General features: G+C 48.4%; 1 protein-coding gene across 1 annotated transcript in view; it reads left to right on the top strand.

Moving 5' to 3' along the window:
* PRKX (protein kinase cAMP-dependent X-linked catalytic subunit) overlaps positions 1–20,263 on the top strand; it is an 88,928-nt gene that overhangs the window by 22,492 nt on the left and 46,173 nt on the right. The window contains exon 2 of the mRNA XM_059910825.1: positions 10,432–10,600. Within this exon, the coding sequence (XP_059766808.1) occupies positions 10,432–10,600 (169 nt within the window). The remainder of the gene's footprint in view (positions 1–10,431; positions 10,601–20,263) is intronic.

Genomic DNA, 20,263 nt, shown 5'->3' with positions numbered 1-20,263 from the left:
CAAGGAAAAGAACTGGGTTTTACAATGATACATTCTTTCATTGTGGTGTAGTAATTATCTTGCAATAATTATATAATGTATGTTTATTGAATTGATCAATTTAACATAGATTTAACTATCATGTACCTAAAACATTTCTACAGCTCACAGATTTAAAAAATGAAGAAAATTATACATGGAAATGCATCCCTGTTTTTGGCCCCCATCTGCCTCCACCACCCCATCCCCTGCCGACTCCAGGTACCCAGCTTAGTATCCTGTATCTTTCTGCAGAAGTCCTTTCAGGGACTTCCCTGGTGGTGCAGTGTTTGGGAGTCCACTTGCCAATGCAGGGGACGCGGGTTCGAGCCCTGGTCCGGGAAGATCCCACATGCCACAAAGCAATTAAGTCTGTGCGCTGCAACTACTGAGCCTACGCTCTAGAGCCCGCGAGCCGCAACTGCCGAGCCCGCGGGCCACAACTACTGAAGCCCGCGCGCCTAGAGCCCGTGCTCCACAAGAGAAGCCACCTCAGTGAGAAGCCCGCGCACCACAGCAAAGCATGGCCCCCGCTCGCTGCAACTAGAGAAAGTCTGTGCACAGCAACGAAGACCCAACGCAGCCATAAATAAATTAATTAATTAATTCATTTTTAAAAAAAAAGTCTTTTCAACATAGAGAAGCACATATCACTATCAAGAGTGGACTGACATTTTCTTCACATACTGCCTTCTTTCAGCCTCCTTAGAAATTATAGATCCTTTTTTCGGTTGGTTTAAACATCTCCACACGAATTTCACTTGTCTAAACAGTTAAGGAGATAAAACCTTTGCTCCCGTTGGGTGGAGGAGACAGGTGATTTCTGGCACCTTGCGGGCGGGGTTCCAGGCAAAGGGGGTGACCGCTGGTGACACTTGGGGTCCACTGGTGGTGGAAGGGTGTTGGACGGGACCCCCGGATCCCCCCGGGTGGCCGGGTGACACCGCTGCTGCTGAGGCTGCCTGCCGTGTCTCAGCCTCACCTGCGGGTCCGCTGAATCCTTCCCACCTCTGGGAGTGCTAGCGAATCGGGGGCAGGTCACCCTCTGTCCGGCCCCCATCTTGCAGAATTGCTGCGTCAGAGGCCGCGGCACGCCGAGGCGGGGGGGGGGGGGGTGTGTGATCCTCAGGCAGGCTCGGCTCGGAAGCGTGGTCCAGACCCCTCTGTAGCCCCTTGAGGGTCACTGGGTCGCTCTGAAGTCTCCCAGTTGCAGCCCTTAATATTACATACATCCTATGTTAACCTCTGTACCTTAACCTGCTTCGACCATATAGAAGTGTGAGGAAGAAGTGTGTTCCCTCGAACGCCAACGCAGAGCTCAACCCACTGTCCCAGCAGGTGATACACAGGGCGTGGGGATTCTGCTCCCGCCGAGGGGGGCCTGGGTTGAAGCACATTTTCCGCCGCACCCTCTTTTCCCTGCGCCACGGGGAAGAGATGCCGTCCTTTCTTGGAAGCTCTGCTCCTGTGGAAGTTTTTTCCACCCAACACTGGCCTGTCGGCTGTCTTTTCTCCTGCATTTCAGGGGAGGTTGAGTCTCCTCCACCCGCACTCTCTCTCCCCTCTTGGCCGTGCCTGGTTCTGTTTTGTTAGCATCTGGGATACCCCAGTGAAAGGCACACTGAGCATCGTAACTTCAAGAGAGATTGCAGGTTACACAGAAGTGGAGGATGCAGGAGGTGGGATGGCCGGTAAGGCGGGTCTTTCGTGAGAGGTGGTTGGGTCAGCTCTTTCTGAGCCCACCTCCCTTCCTACCGGTGTAAACAGGTATTGAAAAATCGTCGTTATCATTGGGGTGTGATTATGCTCAATATACAAGGGGCGGCTGCAGACTGTTTCAGGATGGGGTGGATACACACTAAGAACTCTTGCAGTTGGTTTCTTTGTGATCATGAGATGCTCCCCTGAAAAAGCTTTACCTCTAACAAACTTACGGTTACCGAAGGGGAGAGTGGGAGGGAGAGATAAATTAGGAGTTTGGGATTAACAGGTACACACTACTATATATAAAATAGATAAACAACAAGGACCTACTGTAGAGCACAGGCAACTGTACTCAATATCTTGTAATAACCTACAATGGAAAAGAATCTGAAAAAGATATATATATATAAAGAACTGAATCACTTGCTGTAAACTGACACTAACACAACATTGTAAATTACCTATAGTTCCATTAAAAAGAATAGTTTTCTCTGGACTTCCCTGGTGGCCCAGTGGTTAAGAACCCGCCTTCCAGTGCAAGGGACGTGGGTTCGAGCCTGGTTGGGGAACTAAGATCCCCCATGCCACGGAGCAACTAAGCCCAGCACCACAACTGCTGAGCCCTCACGCCACAACTAGAGAGAGGCCCGCACGCCGCAGCGAAGGAGCCCGCCATATGCCACAACTAAGACCTGACGCAGCCAAAAATAAAATAACTAAAATAAATATTAAACAGAAAAAGGTTTCTCTCTATCAGACAGCTGTGGGAAGTGAGTTGAAATTAGTTGGCATCCGGATCCCAGGAGTCTTCAGGAGTGAGGTTTCTTGACGTCAGAAGCCGGGTGACGGGTGTATTTAATCCTCTTCCCAGCTCTCTGTGCTTTAAGGTTTGACGGAGTGGTTTGGACTGTCCTAAAATTGCGTTGGCTGTTACTGAATGAAGATGGAGGTTACAGGTAATTGTCAGGCAGATCGTGATGAAGTTTTATCTCCTCTTCGGGAAACAGGCTTACAAAGCCCATATCTATCTGTCATCTGTCTATCCTTCATCCATCTCTCCGTTCTTTCTATCTGTGTATCCGTTCCTTCCTGTTTTTGACAGGGGTGGGGGGGATACAGTCAGGTTAAGAAAAAGAAGGCAGGTGAGCTGGTACAATCGGTCCTTCTCTACCGATGCCTTTAGCAAAGTGTCTCTGGTCAAATCTGGAATCTATGGATTTCGGACACAGGGCTTCTTGAAGATGGTCATGTGGGGCATAGGATCCTCTAGGGTGTAGGACAGACGCGATTCTTTAAAAGAACTTTTTATTATGAAATAGTTTAAGACGATTAATTCAGTAGTTGAAGACGCAGGAGAAGTTGTACAATAGTCCACAGAGGGGTGTCCCCACGTGCCCTCCTCCGGGACCCCCAGTGATAACATCCTCCGTAAACAAAGGACGAAGTTAAAACCAAGAACTGGCTTTATAGGATCTCCCGAGTGGGCCTTCTTTGGGTAACAGTGGAGGTAATTGAAAGGCTTTCTGCACGAAATCTGAGCTTTGATTCTGGGTCCAAAAGGTGCTTATCCGTTGTAAGAAGGTAACACCCGGGAGGCCAGCCTGGGATCTTTGGGTAAAGAATGGATTAGAAGGGTGAAGTTGATGCGTTTCATTGCTGGATTCGGCCCACAAATGGGAAAGACAGGTCTTGACGTCTCAGACCCCCGAATCCATCCCCGCAGCCGTGGCACCTCCTGTTCAGAATTGCTTCATCCCCAGCGTGGACCCAGAATGGAAAATGTATGTGTGTGTGTGTTTAAGAATTGTTTGCATAATCGAATAACTGCCCCTCCCTTGCTGTGTGGATGAGACTTCATCCTATTTATTGATTTATTGTTTGAAATTTTTATGGGAGTATAGTTGATTTACAGCGTTGTGTTAGTTTCAGGTGTACAGCAAAGTGATTCAGTAATACATATACATACATCTTTTTTAGATTCTTTTCTCATATAGGCCATTACAGAGTATTGAGTAGAGTTCCCTGTGCTATAGAGTAGGATGTTATTAGTTATCTATTTTATATAAAGTAGCGTGTATATGTCAATCCCAATCTCCCAATTTATCCCTCCCCCCAGACTTCATCTTATTTAGAGCAGACCCTTCAAAGCATGAACTCGGTCATTTTTAGGGAACCAGTACTATTTCTGAATCTCTGCAACAGGAAGAAAAGAAAAAGTGATTTCTCGTCAGGTTAAAAAATGGTTCAGTTCCCTAATTTTCAACAGAACACAGGAAATATGGTTTTTATGTACAGGACTCCCTTTGCACATTTAACCAATCTTTGCTAATTTCCACCTTGGTGGAATTTCTATCTTGATTCTGCTCCGCGGGTTGTTATAATGGTCCTGTTATTTCAAGTTGTCTTTTCCTTTATTTGTGAAATAAGTGTTCTCCTTCAACATGTCCTCAAAGGGTTTGTTTCCACCCCTTTCATCATCAAAGAGTGGATACGTCCTTTCTTGTGGAGTCTTTTTTCCTTAAAGCACAAGACGGAAGTGTGTAAGATAACGTCACTGCCGATGGTCTCCACAATGTAAAGTAATAAAAAAGCAGTGTGTTTCTTCAAGGTTAAATTTTGTCAGAGGTATCTAGAAAAAGATAGAAGGGTATTGCATATTTCATTTGATTGCTGCAGTCTCAAGGATAAAAAAAATAGTCATTGGGAAGCCAGATTTCTATGTCATAACAGTAAGCTTAATTATGTCCATTTTTCGCAGGAGACATTGTGCATATACACTTTTACAAAATCCTTTGTAAGAGGAGGAGTCTTCTCACTTCCAGTAATTAAAACATGAAATGCAAATGCAATTCATAAAAGGGAATGTGGAATTTGGCTGTCTTTCTGGTGAAACTTCCTGTTTCAGAGTCTCCAAGAGAAATTCCCCTTTCTGGCGGGGGCGTGTGCCTGGTGAGGACAGCCAAGGGGCTTACCCCACCGGAGCAGAAACCCAGCAATGTTTCCTTTGCCCAGAAAATGTTGCTATTATTAGCTATCATCCTGTTCTCTCTTGGAGCAGATTCATGGTTTGCATGCTTCTTTTGATAAGCTTTTGGAAAGTTCATCACTTTTCCAGAACAGACTGGCTTTTCTTTTTATGAATTCTAATTGTTTTCCTTGAGTGTGTCCTCATCAACTATCTGGACAAAGACAATTGAGTGTGGTGTCCTCAGTGTTGGCCTTTAAATTTCCCCAGATTTCCCAAACCACGTCAGTGTATCAAAAGACTTGAGCAGATCCCTGTTGGGGTATTTGAAAAATGTAAGTTTTCATTTCCAAACGTGTTCTCAAACAGGAAGATAAGTGAAAATCCTGTTGGGTTCTGTATGCAAAAACATGAACACATAGTATTAGGTGATTAAATAATAAGGATGCTGGAAGACTCCTTGCATTGCTTGGTTGAATTTGTACCCCTGGAGCTGCCATAACAAATTACTGCCAAACTGGGAAGCTTAAAACCATAGACATTCATCCTCTCTGAATCCTGGAGACCAGACGTCTGAGGTCAAGGTGTCCCAGGGCCGCGCTCCCTCCAGAGGCTCCAGGGAGGGTCCTTCCCGCCTCTTCCAGCTTCTGGGGGCTCCAGGTGTCCCTGGGCTTGTGGCCGCATCCCTCCCGTCTCTGCCTCTGTCTTCCCGGGGCTTCTCCTCTGTGTCTGTGTCTCTCCTCTTCTGTGTCTTATAAGGACCCTGTCATTGGATGTAGGGCCACCCTCATCCAGGAGGACCTCAACTCAGACCCTTCACTTCATCACATCTGCAGAGACCCTGTTTCCAAATAAGCTCCTGTTCCCAGGTTCCAGGGTTAGGAATTGAATCTATCTCTTGGGGGACACAATTCAACCCTCAACTGGTGGGAGGAGAGTTAGAAAGACTGTGTGTAGGTGACCCAAACAGGACCAGGCCCACTGTGGGTCCCCTCCCAGCACAGAGGTTGAGTAGGGTCCAGATGGGCGGTGTCGGCTTTCTGGCGTGTAGGTCCATTAGTGGATTTTTTCTGTAGAACATGCTGTGGGAAAAGGGGGGAGACCAGAGGGGGATGGAGGGTGAAATCAGAGGGAGTGGCCCCCCTATCATTTCTCTCATTACCCCTCTGACCCCCAGACCCTGAAATAAAACCCAGAGTGGTTTACATTTTCTCCTTTTGTAATTACCTGGCATTCCACGTTACTCTTCTTATTTATTTATTTATTTATTTATGGCTGTGTTGGGTCTTCGTTTCTGTGCGAGGGCTTTCTCTCCTTGCGGCGAGCGGGGGCCACTCTTCATCGCAATGCGCGGGCCTCTCACTATTGCGGCCTCTCTTGTTGCGGAGCACAGGCTCCAGACACGCAGGCTCAGTAGTTGTGGCTCACGGGCCCAGTTGCTCCGCGGCACGTGGGATCTTCCCAGACCAGGGCTCGAACCTGTGTCCCCTGCATTGGCAGGCGGACTCTCAACCACTGCGCCACCAGGGAAGCCCCCACATTACTCTTAACTGTCCTCATTCTGTATGGATTTTCCCCAAGTGTTTTCAGTTCCAGCAAACTTAAAATGATCCACACAAACTTAAATCCTAGTTTCTTTGATTTTCCCTCTGCTTCATTTACGTTATGGGTTTTCAAAGACAAAATAAGGCGGTCGCTTTTTTTACCTGGAGTGTGCAGGGCAAAGGCTTTCCCATGGTCCCTCTGTGACCTCCCTCCTCTCGGGACAGTTTGTGGGTTTGGGGCTGAGGAAGAGGGCAGGTCAGTCCCTGCTGACCATGCGAAATGCATTTTCTGCACTTTCCCGCACCTCAGTCTGCAGTTCTTTCCCCCGCCCCCCCCCCTGTTGTGACTTCACAGTAAAGAGATACCTTGTGTTCAAGGTGACCCCTTTATTTATTTTTTAAATTTTTATTGGAGTGTAGTTGAGAAATAGGTTTTTTTTTCCCCATTTTATTGAGATGTGTTTGACATATAACATTATATTAGTTTTGGGTGTGTAGCACAATGATGGGATATTCGTATATGTTGCAAAGTGGACACCACACTCTGTCTAGTTAACATTCATCACCTTACATAGTTACACATTTTTTTCTTGTGATGAGAACTTTTAAGATCTACTCTCTTAGCGGCTTTCAAGTAAACAATACAGTGTTAAAAACAAAACAATACAGTATTACTAACTGTAGTCACCATGCCGTACTTGACATCCCCAGGACTTACTTATTTTGTAACTGTAACCTTGGACCTTTTAACCCCCTTCATCCATTTCCCCCATCGCTCACCCCTCACCTCTGGTGACCACCGTCGGCTCTGTTTCTATGAGTTTGCCTTTTTTTAGATTCCTCATGTATGTGAGATCATACAGTGTGTGTTTTTCTCTGTTGGCCTTATTTCACTTAGCATAATGCTCTCAAGGCTCATCCGTGATGTCCCAAGTGGCAGGATTTCCTTCGTTTTTTTCATTTTTTTGGAGTATAGTTGATTATCACACTGAGTGAAGTAAGTTAGACAAAGATCCTATGCTGTCACTCATCTGTGGCATCTAGTTAAAAATGATATAAATGAACTTACTTACAAAACGGAAACAGACTCACAGATTTCGAAAACAAACTTATGGTTACCAAAGGGGAAACGTGAGGGGGAGGGATCAATCAGGAGCTTGGGATTAACATACACACACTACTATATATACAATAGATAATCAACAAGGATTTCCTTCATTTTTACACTGAAGAATATTCCATTTCGTCTCTTATTGGGCAGAGGTGGGTCATGTAACCATCCTTACCTGCAACAAAGCTAAAAGACGGACTTTTCTACTGTCTAATGGGAGATATTGAGAGCTGGGGATGTATATTGGAGAGCTTGGCAGCACCAAGCAGGAAAAGCTGTTTGTCCTTTTTCTTTCTACTGCAACAACAACTTCATACCAGCACCACTGAATGTTGTTTTTGTCTTCAGTGCATTAAAGCCGATCAACTTAAAAATTACAGCGTGCTGGTTTCATCTACCTTCAACAAGATGGTGTCCCTGTATCCTCCTGTAATCTGACTGTGGTGCTGAGGGACCTCCCCCATCTCTGAACCGCAGGCACTCTGCTTTGATTCTCAGTGTTTACAGCACACACAACTCAGAGCAAGCTTAAAAGATGTTGCGGGCAGAAATGTAAAGAAAAAAAATCTGTTGAGTCATAGCTGTGTTGTCTTTCTTTTCATCATTAGAATTTTAGCGTGTGGCAAGACAGTTGATACATTTATATAGTAATCTACCTGTTCTATCAGAGAGATGGAAACAATATAAGTCCAAACAGGTTAATTTGTTTGCCTTGAGTTCATAGATCAAATCAAAGGCAGAACTTGCACTAGATGCTATATGAGTGTCCTCGGTTCCCACTCATGCGCCCTTTACTAAAGGGAAACACAAGCGTTCTCATGAAAACACCTAAACTGTATCAATTCGCTCTCCTCAGAGCCCTTTCCCTACATGCCTCTCTGTGTTGATCTGATTCCACAGAACTTTGTCAACACGACGCTGCCTCACTGTGATACAATTCTGTTTTTACTTCTGAATTATCTTTTGATGAGGATGTACTTTTAAAAAATGTATTGGGGCTCATCATTTGCTTCTTCTGGCACAATTTCTTTCCTTCATGTTTGTACCTCACTTTCTACTTTTGCAATAGTGAAATATTCGCGATTGGGAACTTCCTTTAAAAGCCAAGGTGACTTATTAATGTCCCTCACCCCAGCTGCGTAAGCCAGTAGATGTACTTACTTATTTTGCAGCTTGAGAATTTTAATTTGTAGAAAATGCCCTCCCCGCAAATGTACTGCTTAGGTATAACTTTGTTTTCCTCTCCATGTTACCATGTGCCATAAATGGCATTCCCAACTCTATGAAAGAGGAGAAGGTGGCTTTATGGTTGTGTTGAAGGTCTCCTTCCTCTTCGAGCCATCCTTGAATTCTTTTTTTCCTGCTTTCTCATCATGTTGATTACCATTTTTCCAGCCAGGGAGCCCCAATTCATTGGCCGTTTTCCACACCTTCTTCCTCTGGGAGAGCCCTTCCTCTGCGTTATTTCTTCGATAAACAGGCAGAAAGGACAGCCGTCTTGGATAAGCTTCCAGAGGTTCACACATACAGATGTCATTTTTCTGCCGCCAGCGTTACCTTTTCTCTGGCCGTAGATAAAATTCCTTTGGATCTTTCATCTCAGAGGTCCTGTAAGTGATTGCCGGCCTGGGGGAGGGGTATCGGCTGGACCCCACCCCACAGTGAGGCTCAGGGGATGAGGAGGGGCTGGAGGGGGACCGAGGAGGAGGAGGAGGAAGAAGAGACATTGGGTTGACAGTGTCACAGCACGGTACAAAAGAGGGTTTGATTTCCTTTCATATTTATACTGTTGATTTCCTTTCATGTTTGTAGTGGTTGCACTTTTTAAATTTTTCTCTCTGTTAGTATCTGCATCACTTGATTCTAACCCTTGGCAAGTTTTAACAGAAACACTGAGTGAGTTTAGCTGGCATTAATGGGTTAAAGGAAGAAGCTTGTGAGCAGGGCTGTATTACAATTAGCCTTTTTTTTTTTTTTTTTTTTTGACAGGACGGTGGCAATCACCAACACGTGTACTACAGTTTTGAGTTTATTAGCCTCTCATACAGGGCTTCGTGGGTTAAATAGGAACCTGGCAGGGATACTCACAAGTTTTTCATGGAAAGAATTATCTTCTGATTTTTTTTTAATCCAATTTTTTAAATTGAAGTATAGTTAATTCACAATGTTGTGTTAGCTTCAGGGGCACAGCAAAGTGATTCGGTTATATATATGCGTATCTATTCTTTTTCAGATTCTTTCCTATTATAGGTTATTACAAGATGTTGAGTAGAGTTCCCCGTGCTATACAGTAGGTCCTTGTTGTTCACCTGTTTTTTTTTTGGTTTTTTTTGTTTTTTTTTGTTTTTTTTTTAATAAATTTTATTTTTATTTATTTATTTATTTACTTATGGCTGTGCTGGGTCTTCGTTTCTGTGCGAGGGCTTCCTCCAGTCGCGGCGAGCGGGGGCCACTCTTCATCGCGGTGCGCGGGCCTCTCACTATCGTGGCCTCTCTTGTTGCGGAGCACAGGCTCCAGACGCGCAGGCTCAGTAGTTGTGGCTCACGGGCCCAGTTGCTCCGCGGCATGTGGGATCTTCCCGGACCAGGGCTCGAACCCGTGTCCCCTGCATTAGCAGGCAGATTCTCAACCACTGCGCCACCAGGGAAGCCCCTGTTCACCTGTTTTATATATAGTAGTGTGTATCTGCTAATCCCAAACTCCTAATTTATCTCTCCCCACCCCCTGCTCTCCCCTCTGGTAACCGTAAGTTTATTTTCTCTGTCTTGTCTTGATTTAGAAAACCTGAAGAAAAAGACACATTGAAGGAAAGTATTTAGCCACCTCTTCCGTTCTGCCTTTCCCTGTGTGTGTGTTTTCTCTGGGATGACTCACTTGCAGAAAGGATGGCCAGTCGCCCCTATTAAAGAACAGTTTGGGGGCAAGCGACCCTGTGTGTGTATCAATGCAACTGACCGTTGCAGACAGGCGCCTGTGCCCCAGCCCGCGCTCCAGGTGCATCGCCCGGTGCTGCGTCGCCCGAGCCGCCGGGGCGCTGGTCTGCCGTGCTGGGGGCCGTGGGCGCTGACGCCGCCTCTCCCCACCGCAGGTACAGGGACGTTCGGCCGCGTGCAGCTGGTCCGCGAGAAGAAGAGCACCCGCTTCTTCGCCCTGAAGGTCATGCGCATCCCGGATGTCATCCGCCTGAAGCAGGAGCAGCACGTGCACAACGAGAAGTCCGTGCTGAAGGAAGTCAGCCACGCCTTCCTGGTCAAGCTGTGAGTCCCCTTCTCCCGGACCCCGGGGGGGTGTCCCCGCGGGAGATGCGATGCGGTGCCGTCACAGCGGGTCACACTGGCCCGCGACATCTCAGCGCCCGGGCTCGCGGAGAGGGGCGCCGTTCGCACGAGTGCCTGCCCGGGGTGGGGCGCCGGGCTCCGTCCCCCTGCCCCAGCCGCGGCCCCGGGGGCACCTGCGGCCCCGCCAGACGCTCTGTGCCCTCCTCCCGGCCCCAGCTGCCGGGGCAGCCTGACCAGTGGGCTCTCCTGGGACCTCAGTCACCGGCTCACCTCTGCTCACTCGCATCCTTTCTTGGGTTTCTCGTTGACCGTTCAGTGTCCCCATGTAGATGCCTCATAGAACCTTCCAGTGGAAGGTGCCCGATATGGACCGAATGGATCCCTCTGTCTGCCACGCTCTTTGCTGGCGGAGGGTAAGGCCGTTTCCCACTCAGGGGCCAGAGGTGTGGGCGTCCGCAGAGGGCTCTCCGGCCCCCTCCCCGGGGGCCTTCCGCCGCCTCCCACCTCCTCCGCCGCCTTCCTCACGCCCCTTCTCAGCCCCCGACCCCTCCCAGCCCAGCCTGGTGCGGGCCCCCCTCTCTGGCCTGAGTACCCAGCTGTTCTTGGCCTCCCAGACTTGCCTCTTTCAAGGCGTTCTGTGCTTTTAACTACAGCCGTGGTGATCCCTCCATGATCTGCGTCTCCGCTGACAGATCCGCAGGGAATGACCCCAGGGGCTCAGTGTCCTAGAAGTGGCTCACCCCGGGCTTTGGCTTCGCCCCTGGCTCTGCCTCTGGCTCCGTCTCTTTTCAGACGCTCTTCCCTCCGTCATCCCAGGAAAGTGACCTGCAGTAGAAGGTGGGAGGTGCCATCCATGTTGTCACCCCAGGGCCACCTGCCCCCCGTGGTGCCTCCTTCATCTGCCTCTCCCACCTCACCCGCACCTGCCTTTCTTCTGCGATACACCTGCCTGTACACAGAGACAGGCGCCTCCACCCTGCTCCTGGAGCATCTTGCATGTGCCCCAGGGCAGGGAGATAACACCTGTCAACTCACAGCCACCGGAGCAATGTCCCCAGGGCCCAAAACAGCGTGCCACTCGGAGCAGGGACAGGTGGCATGTTCGGGGGGTGACAGAAGGGAAGCAGCTGACTTCTTGTCTTACTTTCCTTTTATGAAGCGCAAAGGCCGTGTTGGGCCCGCGTGGACGGGTCAGTAGAGGCTCATGCTGGTAGGTCATTAAAATCGAAACACAAAAAAGCCAGCGGCTGCAGCAGAGTCACCTCCCCTCCCCGTTCAGCTCTGAGTCTCCTCTTCGCTGGGAAGATGGGTAGGAAATCTCATGCGTGCAGATCTTCTTTTGGAAAGAAGAAAAGCTTCTACTTCTGGTGTCTCTTCTAGAAACTGAAATAGTGATTCTGGGTAAAGACTTCAGTTCGCTAGGGTTTTCAGTACACATTTTATAAAGGAGACGTGGATTCCTTTATCTGTTGCCAAGTCATTCTCACGTGATTTAGGAGAACGGTCTTGGGCTTTTACCAAATACAGGAAGTCTCCAGCCAGAACCCCAGGGTGTGTCCCCGAGGGTGCTTTGTGTCTGAGTTTTCCCAGGAAGACGGGGCACCTGGCCGCTGGGTTCCGGTTTGCTCTGGAAACCGAGTGGCGTGATCTGTTATGTGTCTGCAGTGAAATTAGGAGAACACGGAAGAAAAACAGATGGAATTGATGGTGAAAACGAAAAGTGTGTGAGACACTGGTGTTGAGAAGACACAAGTTTGGAGAAGAGGGGAGAAGCCAGTGGGAGAGGCACTTTCCAGGGCCGTGCGTGGGCGGCGGGCGTGTCGCCGAGGGGCTGGCGGGGACGCTGAGTTCACCTCATCGCATATTTTCTGGGATCAGGCACGTCCCCCTGGAAACATTAGGGAATCTTGGGGGATGGCTTCCAATTCTGGGAACTCCACCTTGTTGTGGGTTGAATTATGTGTCGTTCCCCCCCCCCCCCGCCCCCCCCTGCAAAAGATACGTTGATGCCCTGACCTCCAGTACCTGTGAATGTGACCTTATTTAGAAGTTGGGTCTTTCTTTGTAGGTGTAATCAAGATGTAGGTCGAGGTCCTATAGGAGTAAGGTGGGTTCTCCATCCGATGTGATGGGTGTCCTTGTAACAAGCGGAGAAGACACACAAAGGCACACAGAGAGGAGAAGGCCACGTGAAGACAGAGGTGGAGATTGGGGGTGATGCGGCCACAAGCCGAGGAACCCCAGGGATTGCTGGCAACCACCAGAACATATAGAAGAAGCTAGGATGGATCCTTCCCTGGAGATTCTAGAAGGAACCACCCCCACCAACACCCTGATCTTGCACTTCTAGCCTCCAGAACTACGAGAGGATGCATTTCTGTTGTTTAAGCCACGCAGTTTGTGGTCTTTTGTTAACGGCAGCCCCAGCAAAGTAACACACACCCCGTCGTCTCCTGGAGTGGGGACCAGCCTAGGTGATGGGCTCTGGAGATGCTTTCTAACTGCGTCAGAGGAGTCCCCAGGATAGAATCCTTGAGCTTTGGGAAGTTAAAAGGGAGAATAGGGAAAAGGAGGAGCATGAAAAACAGAGCTTTAGTCAGATAACTCCGCTTCCTTTACTCTGACAGCTAATCAGGCCGTTTCCTCATCGGGTAGGGTAGATTGCCGAGTCCAGAGGGACACAGATGCTGTATTCCGATGTTCCTTGCTTTTGGATGAGTACCTAAATTGTTTCCATCACAAAGGCTTAAGCCCTAGTTTCAGTGGGATGGAATTTGACCCTAGGTTATCTAAATCGGGTTTTCTCTTTTAAAGAGTGTGATCTCTCTGCACTGTGGTAGCTCCACAATCTGACAGGCTCTTTGCTACCTTGATATTCCTGTTGCCGTACAGCCCACTGGGTGCAGGCACACCTGAATGTGGTCTTTTTATATGTCAGGTCCAGCTGTGCTGTGGCCAAGAGGAAGAAATTTTTCCTGGTCCTTTAGTCCACAAGGCTGTCCTTCTGCGTGTCTGTGTCCTGGCCTCATCTTCCTATAAGGACCCTAGTCCTATGGGATCAGGACCCACCCTAGTGACCTCATTTCACCTTCATCCCCTTTTTAAAGATGCCATCTCTAAATCCAGCCACATGCTGAGGTCCTGGGGGTTAGGACTTCAGCATATAGATTTTGGGGTGGACACTACTACTTAGTGACCTGCTAAGTGCAGGTCTTTCAGTGCACGGGGGTCTTATTATAAAGTACTTGTAGCCTTTGGAAGTTTTCTGTGCGTTGTCACTTGAGGGACCCGGCGGTGTTTGAAAACCGGGATTAAATTGATCCAGGGTCAGCAGACTCTAGAGGTGCCCCACACATAGCAGGGGGAGAGCGCTGTATCTGACCAGCCCCGCGAACGGGGGGAGTAGGGTGCCCAGGGCCACTGGATAGAGCACCGGATTTAGTGGGAAGAGACCACGAGGGAAGCAGGTATCGAATCCCCCCAGCTGTGCAGTTTCTCTTGGAAGTGAGTTGCTTCTCCCAACATCTGCCTTTCATACTATGCAGAAGCGTTGAGTGAGCCATACTTGCATTCACATGAAGCCACATGGAATACCAATGATCTCGGGTATCACGCCGGACAAAGACTCAAGTTTCAACTTCCACTTGGACGATTTGGCAAGTTCGCCCACGGTGTTATCAGCGTTCGGTATTTGAAGTGCTACTGGTTGCGTTTTTGAAAGTCGACCAAGACGTTCATTACATACACATCAGAGAATGCATTCTGTTCTGGGATAAAGCCATCCTGAAGGCCAGTTCAGCCAGCGTAGAGATAATTTTAGAAGAGCTGACAAATTCAGTGTAGAAGGATTGTGACACAGTCAAGATTTCCCGGGGAGGAAGGCTTGTGTCCTGCCCCTAGACCATGACCCTGTGTCTGCTCCCCGCCCTCTGTGCGTACAGAAATTGCTGGCATCTTAGAGTTGGTGGGATCCAGGACAGGGGTTCTCACCTGGGCACCACGGACATTGGGGACAGGAAATTCTTTGTGGCGGCGGCTCTTCTGTGCAGTAGAGGAGGTTTAACGGCATTCCTGGTATCTACCCACTCAATGCCAGGAGCACTCCCTCCCTGGTGTGCTGAAAAAAAATGTCCTAGGGAGTGAAATAGTCCTGATTACAGACCACTGCCTAGATAGATAGACAGATAGATAGACAGATAGATAGATAGATAGAAAGAATGCATGGATGGATAGATGGAAGGAAGAAAGGAAGACAGGATGAATAGGCAGGTGATATAGAAATAGATAGACAAATAGATTGATAGGTAGGTATTATGGGTGGATGAGTGGATGGATGGGTGGGTGGGTGGGTGGATGGATGGATACACAGATGGTAGACAGATTAGATAGGTTGACGGATGGATGGGTGGAATGACGGATGGCTGGTTGGTTGATAACGCCTGTGACGGACGCACACATGGAGATTAGGTGGGTGTGGGTCCATTCTCACTTTCCCTTCCCAGCCCCTGCACGTGGAGTTCCATCATTTAGCCTTGGTGATGAACCTTTGGACTCAGTGACAGTCCCAGTGCCATGTCACTCATCGTGCAGTAGAAGACCCAGCTAGCCAGCCGGGTTCCATTGGCTTTCCCCTACAGGTCTGGGTATGAAAGAACTCAAGAGGTCCATCACCCATGGGGCACATCCTTCTCATTATTGGCGAAATGACAGCTTGGATTTCCACGTAGAGGAACTTGGGTCTTAGTCTGGAGAGGACGAGCCCATAGCCTAGAGGAAAGGTCTTTCTTCCTGCCCACAGACTTGAGTCTGGTGTGCCTCTCCATTGGCACAGGGACGGGTAGTTAGTAAAACTGTTCCTTGGCTCTTCTGACAGTTCAGGAGGAAAGAACACCCTGTTCTGACTTCCCTTGACCCCTCTGCACTTGAGTTTCAGAAGCAAAAGTCCAGAAATAGCTCTCCTTCCTCTTTCAGCATCGCCTGCAAGGAACAGCTGTGACAGAAGGAGCACAGCCACTTCCCAATTCCTCGTTCTGTTGTTCGTTCAAACGTAATGACATGTCCATTTTGAATTTTGTGGGATGGGGCAAGGTGGATGCTTATAAAGGGAGGTTTGGATTCTCCTGATGGAGGGAAACTGAAGTTCCCGATGAGGCTCTGGGAGATCCCAGCGTGGTTGGCAAGGACGGAATCGTCAGCCCTTCGGGGCGGGAGGTCCTAAGCCGCACAGGATGCTGCAGCAGAATCTCGCAGGAGGAGAAGGCACTCGTTGGCTGACAGGTGGGGGGAATTCTTGGTGCAGGGGCCACGGGTCAGCCAAGAGGCTGGGACATGGGGAGGAATCGGAGTCCAGCGTGGACGCAAGGCTGGACTTGGGTGGGAGCTCCAGCATTGATGCTGGTGTGTAACTCAGGAGGAGGAGGAGGAGGAGATGGGAACGGGCCCCCAGGGCACCTCTGGGGAGGTTAGATGGACACACTGTGCGCCCGGGTACCTCGGAGGGTGCACTTCCCTGTGCGTTCAGCTGGGGACTGGGGTGCGAGGACGGAGCACGAGGTCACCCCCTCGCCGCCTTCCACAGCGGTGTACTGGCCTGGCACACGCCTGGGAAGTTGGACGGGAGAGAGAGGGTTCCAGGTGGGGCAATTTCCAGGGGGCTGTCTCGGAAGAGAGAGTGAGTGGGCGGTCTTCCTTGGGAAGACATCAGATGGAGCCACCGAGTGTTGGGACCCCTGGGGACCACAACAGGGGGACCCTGGGGTGGGGGACAGCGAGACAAGTTCAGGTCACCTCGGCGGGGCGGGCGGGGGGCGCTGGTTACCATGGGGCCGGTTCGGAAAGTTGGAAGGGATGTTCCAGAACCTCAGATTGTGCGGGGCGATGGGGCTCAAGAAAGGGTGACATGAGTGGCTTTCCATTTTCTCCTGTTAATGGCAGAAGTCCAGCTTTACTGCAGCATCTGGAGAAATTGTGACCAACTTTAAAGTTAGGTGTCTCCAGCTAAATGAGGCTGACTTTTAAGTTAATTAAAATGCCATAGGGGAGGTGCCCACTGCAGACTTTGCAAATAAAAAACAGTAATCAAAGGTGGAAAGTGCCTCTCTGAGCTCAGAGCTGACGTCTCTGCCGCTGTGTTCCTAGTCCTTGTCAACGACGGCCACTTTTTTTTTTTTTTTGCTGTTTATGGAATAATTGATTAATATGTTCTCTTGAATACATTTTTTCAATTTTAATTTTTTAATCCTGGTAAAATGTACCTCACATCAAATTTACCATCTTGACCTTTTTTTTTTTTTAACATCTTTATTGGAGTGTAATTGCTTTACAGTGGTGTGTTAGTTTCTGCTGTATAACAAAGTGAATCAGCTATACATATACATATATCCCCATATCTCCTCCCTCTTGCATCTCCCTCCCTCCCACCCTCCTCCCTATCCCACCCCTCTAGGTGGTCACAAAGCACCGAGCTGATCTCCCTGTGCTATGCGGCTGCTTCCCACTAGCTATCTATTTCACGTTTGGTAGTGTATATATGTCCCTGCCACTCTCTCACTTTGTCCCAGCTTACCCTTCCCCCTCCCCGTGTCCTCAAGTCCATTCTCTAGTAGGTCTGCGTCTTTATTCCCGTCTTGCCCCTAGGTTCTTCATGACCTTTTTTTTTTTTTTTTTTTTAGATTCCATATATATATGCTATCATACGGTATTTGTTCTTCTTTTTCTGACTTACTTCACTCTGTATGACAGACTCTAGGTCCATCCACCTCACTACAAATAACTCAATTTCATTTCTTTTTATGGCCGAGTACTCTTCCATTGTGTATATGTGCCACATCTTCTTTATCCATTCATCTGCCATCTTGACCATTTTTAAGTGTATAATTCAGTGACATTAAGTCCATCCACATCGTGCAGCCATCCCAACCATCATCTCCAGAACCTTTTCATCTTGCAAAATTGGAACTCATGGTGCCCATGAAACACTGTGTGCCCCTCCCCCAGCGCCACCATCTACTTTCTGATGTGTATGACAACTTTAGGGACCTCTTCTGAGTGGAGTCACACACTGTGTGTCCTTTTGGGTCTGGCTTCTCTCACTGAGCATCACGTTCTCAAGGTTCATCCACATTGTAGCCTGTATCACAATTTCCTTCCTTTTTCATGGCTGAGTAATATTCCGTTGTGTGAATGGAACACATTTGTTTATATCCATCATCCATCCATGGGCACTTGGGTTGCTTCCACCTCTTGGCTGTTGTAATGCTGCTGTGAACACAGGTGTACAGACGTCTGAGTCCCTGCTTCAACTCCTTGAGTGCATTTTCGACATCTCATTCTCTTTCCTGCCCGTGGAGAGTGCTTAAGCATTTTCTCTTCCCTTCTCTGCTTTTCTTTTTTTTTTTTTTCCTCAGCTTGCCTCATTCCCTTTTCTTTCTTCCTTTGTCCCTCCGTCATCACCAGGTCACCATGTTGACAGTTTGGTATGATGCCTTCTGTCCTTCTCCCTGTGCTTAAAGAGCTCCGAGCGTGCGTGCACACACACACACACAGAGTGTGGCATCCTTACAGCATATTGTACACATTTTTTTTGCCTCTCACTGTTTTTAACTCTGCTTCATAGAGATCCCTCCTGGGCATTTTGGGTGGACGCGTTCCAGGAGGCAGGGCAGGGGTGAGGGCGTACAGAAAGGGAGGGAGGTCTCTTAGCTTTTCCTTGGAGAGAAGCTGGGCCATGCAAGGTAGAGGTGGGAGGACCAGGGAGTGGTCGTGGTATAGGGGACGGACGTGCGTGATTGTGTGCACGTGCTCCCGAAATCATGCACTGTGGTCACGCTTGCTGCACACTAAACACTCTAGACGTCTAAGCTCAGCTTCTCACCCACACCTGCTCCTTCCGAGCTAGACTCATCCACCCAACGGGCGCCTGGTCCCTTCTGCCCAGATGTCTCTGCAGGCAGTTCAGGGTCCTCCTGTTGGAAAGGAATTCTTAAGCTTCCTCTTTGCCCCACACCTCCAATCAGTTCCTCCTTTGGACTCCCCCCCAAATGGCCCTTCCAGCTCCTGGGTTCCCCCCACCCCCACCCCGGGGACTGTTTTTGATTTCTTTTTCTTTGCTTCCGTGTTCACTCTAACCAGGGCTTCTGCCCTTTTCTCTTCCTTTTTTTTTTTTTTTAATTCTTTGAACTATAGTTGATTTACAATATTGTGCTCGTTTCATGTGTACAGCAAAGTGATTCAGTTTTATATATTTATATAAAACTTTTTCCTATTCTTTTCCATTATAGATTATTATAAGATATTGAGTACAGTTCCCTGTGCTGTACAGTAGGTCCTTGTTGGTTATTTTATATATAGTAGTGTGTATCTGTTAATCCCAAACCCCTAGTTTTTAATCCTTCCCCCCACTTCCCCTTTGGTAACCATAAGTTTGTTTCCTGTGTCTGTGAGTCTATTTCTGTTGTGTAATTGAGTTCGTTTGTATCATATTTTAGATTCCGCATATAAGTGATATCATATGGTATTTGTCTTTCTCTGTCTGGCTTACTTCACTCAATATGATCATCTCTAGGTCCATCCATGCTTCTGTGTCTGAGTCTGTTTCTGTTTTGTATATAGATTCATTTCTATTACTTTTTAGATTTCACATATGAGGGGTATTGTATAACGTTTGTCTTTCTCTGTCTGACTGACTTCACGTAGTATGATCATCCCCAGGTCCATCCATGCTGCTGCAAGTGGCATTGTTTCATTCTTTTTCATGGCTCAGTGGTATTCCATTGTGTGTATATGTACCACATCTTCTTTACCCATTCCTCTGTCGATGGACACTTCAGTTGCTTCCATGTCTTGGCTGTTGTAAATAGTGCTGCTGTGAACATGGGGATGCATGTATCTTTTCGAGTTGGAGTTTTCGTCTTTTCCAGGCCTGCCCTTTCCTCTTCTAAATCACATCTCCAAAGTCCGTCCGCCTTGGTTCCTCTGGGTCCCCTCTCTTTCATCTCAGTCACCTCCCCAGGGCTCATCCACTCTTGATTAGAGACTGGGGCTTCTTTCTGACATGAAAACCCAACTGTCATCCTTTGCTTTCTCGTCCCATCAGTGACTTTCCTTCCTGCCCTCGACAAAATGCAGACTCTCTACGGTGCGTCCACAGCTCCAGGGTTTGACTGGTGCCTCAGTCTCCAACATCCCTGTGTGTCTGTCCCCAGCCTCCTTCGACCACAGATACACCTGGCCAACCCTTCCCATCTTGCTGGGACACACCCCCCTTCTGTGTTCGGTGTTTGGAGGCGGTTCCCCTGCTTCCCACCAGGCTCATAACGGGCCAAACGGGAGATGCCCTTTCCAGTGTGTCCAAGACAGGACATTGCAGGGTATGAAGTGGGTCCTTTTTTGTTTTTTTTGTTTTTAAGATTTTTTTTTTTTTTTTGCTGTGGACCATTTTTTAAGTCTTTATTGAATTTGTGACAGTATTGCTTCTGCTTTATGTTTTTTGGTGTTTTGGCTGCGAGGCATGTGGGATCTTAGTTCCCCGACCAGGGCTCGAACCCGCACCCCCTGCGCTGGAAGGCGAAGTCTCAACCACCGGACTGCCAGGGAAGTCCCCAAAGTGGGTCCTTGTCCACATGTATCCACTAAACAAAGAGA

This window comes from Balaenoptera ricei, chromosome X (assembly GCF_028023285.1).
Source record: "Balaenoptera ricei isolate mBalRic1 chromosome X, mBalRic1.hap2, whole genome shotgun sequence".
NCBI classification, from domain to species: domain Eukaryota; kingdom Metazoa; phylum Chordata; class Mammalia; order Artiodactyla; family Balaenopteridae; genus Balaenoptera; species Balaenoptera ricei.
The sequence above is the reverse complement of the archived record's forward strand: the minus strand, read 5'-3'. Positions and strand labels throughout refer to the sequence as shown.